Below are 5,087 nucleotides of genomic sequence, written 5' to 3' on the forward strand. Positions count from 1 at the left end.
TTTTAAAAAATACGAAATTTGGCAATTAGCTTCGTTCCAGTTATAATTGGATTATATATGTTAAATTTCATTATAACATTTTTTAGAAGCAGACCATATACAGTACTACCACCCGTTTTCCTTTACTTGTAAAATATACATCCCTCAAAAAAAGATGTCCAGATTGAATTTGTGCACCAGCATTCCAGTAAGTTGAATAAATGCTTTTAACATTCTCAGAAATGCCACAAGCCCACAAAAGCAGTTGCTAAAATCAATGGAGATCCTGAATCAGTTAAGTTTCCTAATGTCCTCCAACTGTTTGATGAAATGCTTCAATGTTGTAGTAGCATAAGTTTAAGTTGCTTTCTTTTGAGGTTGTTTCTTTTTTTATACATATGTGATCTGATGCCAAATTGTAGTTTAAGTTTAAGTTTCATAAGTTTCCTAAGGCTCTTTGGAATCTGACCTGTTCGGTTATTATTAACAACGATCAGCAATTCAAGTCATACAGAAACAATTTTTCTAAGTTTTCTAGGTTACCAAATGAACTTGGAATGGACCCATTGAGTTGATTATTACTTATTTGCAAACTAGTTAGAGATGCTAAGTTTCCGAACTCTCGTGGAATAGGACCACAAAGTTTGTTTGAATATAGACGAAGAACACGAAGGGATTTGAGGTCACCTATAGCAAAGGAATAGGGCCACTAAGTTCATTAGTGTATAACAAGAGCCATTCGAGTGAAGTCTAAGTTACCTATTTCTTTTGGGATAAATCAATCCGTTCAACGGATTCTCGAAGCCAACTTTTGGGAATAGATCCAGTTAGAGAGTTATTATTCATAACAAATTTTGAAAGTCATACATGAACCTCTTTAGATAAATAATTTATTAATATATTTGATATAATAATATATCACTAAATTAATAAAGGGATTAGTGCGCCGGAATGAAACAAACTATGCCCATAAAGTTATAGTGTGCACGAACTAACATTTTTTTTATTGTATGCATAAACTTAGTAAAAATATTCAAATCATACAATGTGTATACATGACAGCCAATATGAGCTGGCACGTGCAAAAAAAAATTTTTTTGAACAGGCTACGTGTAAGGTTTTGATTAGTCGGTCGCAAAAAGTTACATGATTTAAACTTTTTTATTAAGTTTATGCATACAATAAACAAAAACGTTAGTTCATGCACACTATAACTTTTTTTGCATAGTTAGTTGCATTCCGTCGCACTAAACCCATTAATAAAATATCTCAGTCCTAATGCTATTAGTTTATTCAGGTTTTACTGTCACTACACAACTTTATTACTGTTTGTACGTTGTGTCGCAAAGAAATGATGCAATTGTTTGCGAAACATCATACATTGTAGGCCTTATTTCGGGGTTTGGATTAACACATCTTTTTGCCAGAATTAATAATGATGTTATAACTATTCTGATATCTGGGAGCGGAACAGGAAGCCGTTGATCTATCAAATCTTTAAGGTCAACCTTCTCGTTCAGCTGTGGAGATATTAAAGAGGTTACTATATCACCTGGAAGCTTTCCTTTGATGACTTCCAGCGTTAGAACCCCGAAGCTATACACATCACACTTTTCTGTTACCTTCATTGTGTAAGCAAGTTCTGCAAATATAATAAAAAAAACACGATTAATGTCCTTAGAGCAGACCACATGTGGTTCATTGTTGACTTGTGATCCCCTTGACCACGAGTTGGGTGTGACTTGTGGTCCACTCATTTTTTAGGCCATTCGTGGTTGCTAACACGAGTTGTTGAGTAGTTTTTATTAATTTTATTTTTCAAATTCAACGGTGGGGATTAAATAAGTGGTGGGTTCCAGACTAGAGGACTTTTCTAATGTGGCGCTGACAGGGACCAGTGGTAGGAGGGGCTCTGCTAGCTAGTGCTCTTACGGATGATATAACATGTTAATTTGTGTATCTAATTACATTTGTGACAATAAAATAAATGTACCTGGTGCAATGTATCCATATGTTCCTGCTAAGTGACTCAAATTCGAAGATTCTTGGTTCAAAATCTTTGATGTACCAAAATCGGAAACACACGCTTCATAATCTGTATCAAGCAAAATATTTTTGCTTGATATGTCTCGATGAACGATAGGAGGTGAACAATCATGGTGCATATACGATAAGGCGTATGCAACACCTTTGATGATGTTCACCCTTTTCCTCCAATCTAAATTTTGAGCACTGTTGTTGTTGCTCAAAATACTAGTTAGACTACCCCCTTCAAGATACGCATAAACCAAAATTGAGTTTTCACCACGTGAACAATAGCCAAGTAGCTTTACAATGTTTCTGTGGCGTATTCTGGTCAATGCTCTTATCTCATTCAGAAAGTCCATACGATTGATTAACTCAGAGGACGCATGAAACTGAAGTCTCTTTACTGCTACAGTATCACCAGATGTCAATCTTGCTTTGTAGACACTTCCACACCCACCTTTACCAATGCAATATGCTTCGTTAAACTCGTTGGTTGCCTTTAGGATTTCGTGGTAAGTCTCCCTACCATCAAATGTTGAAATCAAAAAGAAATCCTCAATATATATTTTATTATCTGCCATTTGTGGTGATGACAGCATTCTCTTCGATCTCCATCTATAGAAAACGATAAATCCCAAGAGACCGCCAAGTAAAAGAGCTCCAAGAAGTGGAAGTGAAAGCATGAGCAAAAGCTTGCGCTTTCGGTTCGAGGCTTGTCTTCCTGATGCACATTTTTTCAGTCCGCTGACATCACCACACAAACCTTTGTTCCCTTTCAATGCTTCTATTGAAACATTACTAAAGATTTTGCTTTTGGGAATGGGACCTTCTAACTGGTTGTATGATAGATCAATATTCCAGAAGGCATTGACTAATTCGAAGCTCTTTGGAATATAACCAGAAAGTTTATTATGTGAAAGATTGAGGTTTTCCATACGACTTAAACTTGAAAACGCCGAAGGTATCTCACCGGTGAGTGAGTTCAGACTCAGATCAAGAATAGATAGTTGATACAATCTACCTATTTGATCTGGAATTTCATCAGTAAATTTGTTGTTGCTCAAGTTTAAGCTAAATAGTTGGAAGCAATTCTCAAGTGAAGACGGAATGGACCCGTTCAACACATTTGTGGAAAGATCTAGCGACGAGAGTTCAGCAAGTGACCCTAGTTCTAGAGGTACGACACCAGAAAGTCTGTTATTGCTCAAAACAAGTACCCCCAAGCGAGTCAATCTTCCAATTTCTTTCGGTATCTCTCCAACCAAAAAGTTGGAAGAAAAATTAAGTACTTCTAGTTGAAGAGAGTTTCCAAGGGATGCCGGTATCTTACCACTGATTTGATTTCCTCCCATGTGTATGGCCGTTAAGTTCTTGCACTTGCTCCAGTTGTCCGAGATCTCACCGAAAAACTTGTTATCGGTGAGACTTATATAATTGAGGTGTGGATAGACACCAAAGCTCTCAAAAACATTTCCAGTGAGCTGGTTTCCATCTAGCCGTAGACGGATCAAGCTAGTGCAATTGAACAAGCTTTTTGGGATTTGACCCGTCAGTTTGTTATTAATGACTACGAGTCTCTCAAGTTTTCCTCCATTGCAGATTTCATCAGGTAAACTACCAGTAAAACTGTTTTGACTAATTTCTATTCTAACTAATTTCAGCTTCCCTAATTGTCGTGAAATAGGACCTGAAAGTTGATTGACCATGAGATTCAGAATTTCCAAATTTTGTAGGTTACTGAATGAATATGGAACTGAACCATTGAGTTTGTTTTCGCTCAACTCTAGAATAGAAAGAGATACCAAATTTCCTAATTCTTTTGGAATGGGACCAGAAAGTTGGTTTTGGAAGAGGCGAAGAATATAAAGGGATCTGAGTTCGCCTAGAGAATTAGGAATTTGACCACTGATATCGTTTGTTTGTAGCTCAAGCCGTTCAAGTAAAACCAAAGTACCCAGTTCTGTTGGGATTGATCCATTTAACCTATTATTGGAAAGAATTAAGTCGGCTAGCTTCTTTAGATTGACAAAAGATTTAGGTATAGACCCAATGAGAAAATTGTTTTGCAAATAAAGCGACTTTAGATTAGAAAGATTTCCTAGTTCAAAAGGAATGGAACCAGAAATATTATTGTTGTTGAGTCCAAAATAACTAAGATTGGACAACTGACCGAAACATGTAGGAATTGAACCGTAAAGATGGTTAATATTCAAAGCAAGCGCGGTTAAAGATCTCAACTGACATATGGAAGGTGGAATCGAACCATTTAACTGATTATTGTACAAGTGAAGGGTGACAAGATTTCTTAGCTGTCCAATTCTCGGTGGGATTATCCCAGAGAATCGATTAGCAGAAAAATCAAAATAAACAAGTTTAGACAGGTAAAGAATTTCAGATGGGATGTTCCCGGAAAAGTTGTTAAAACTAAGCTCAAAATAAGCAAGATTCGGAAAAGAAGAGAACGAGAAATTATCAAGTGTACCACTTAAACCAGACGACGAAAGGTTTAATCTGTTGATGATTCCATTAACATTGCATGAAACACCATACCAATTACATGGAGACACCAGTATTCTTTGACCTGAAATGTTGTTCGGATTTTTGTCTGTCCATGAAGGTAGAAGAATAGTGCTATTGTTTTGGCTATAGAGGCTTGCTTTCCATCTTAGAAGGGCATCAACTTCAGCACAAGAAGCGGTCAAGAAAAGTGTAACAAGTAATAAGACTATTACTGTTGAATGTAAGAAAGCCTCCTTGAAGGATAGAGGTGCCATATATCCTTTGCAAGCATGATGTTCTTTCTGACAAAATTTATAGAAGCGCATTTGACAAAATAAAATATAATAATAATAAATGTATTCATTTGAAGTGGTTCACACTTATAAAGTGAGTATCGTGCTATTTGGTAATATCCACAAGTTGAGTAATTCTATATAGTACTTGCTTATGTTTACAAATAATGTACTTGAAAATACAAGGAAATGGCCGATTTCATTCATTTTCGGCTATTTGTCTACTTTCATGAGAAAAAAAAGTTCATTTTTAATCTGGTAAGTGGTAACCTCTATGTAAATTTGTAT

General features: G+C 36.1%; 1 protein-coding gene across 1 annotated transcript; it reads right to left on the reverse strand.

Annotated features, from left to right (window-relative positions):
• Nucleotides 1-1,027: 1,027 nt before the first annotated feature.
• On the reverse strand, nucleotides 1,028-4,781 carry LOC122586725 (MDIS1-interacting receptor like kinase 2-like). Its single transcript, XM_043758714.1, has 2 exons — nucleotides 1,973-4,781; nucleotides 1,028-1,621 (listed from the first exon to the last, which is right to left on the reverse strand). The coding sequence occupies exons 1-2, from the start codon at nucleotides 4,779-4,781 to the stop codon at nucleotides 1,302-1,304; spliced, it is 3,129 nt and encodes a 1,042-aa protein (XP_043614649.1). The 3' UTR covers nucleotides 1,028-1,301.
• Between the last annotated feature and the right edge of the window lie 306 nt (nucleotides 4,782-5,087).

This window comes from Erigeron canadensis, chromosome 2, assembly GCF_010389155.1.
Source record: "Erigeron canadensis isolate Cc75 chromosome 2, C_canadensis_v1, whole genome shotgun sequence".
Taxonomy (NCBI): Eukaryota; Viridiplantae; Streptophyta; class Magnoliopsida; order Asterales; family Asteraceae; genus Erigeron; species Erigeron canadensis.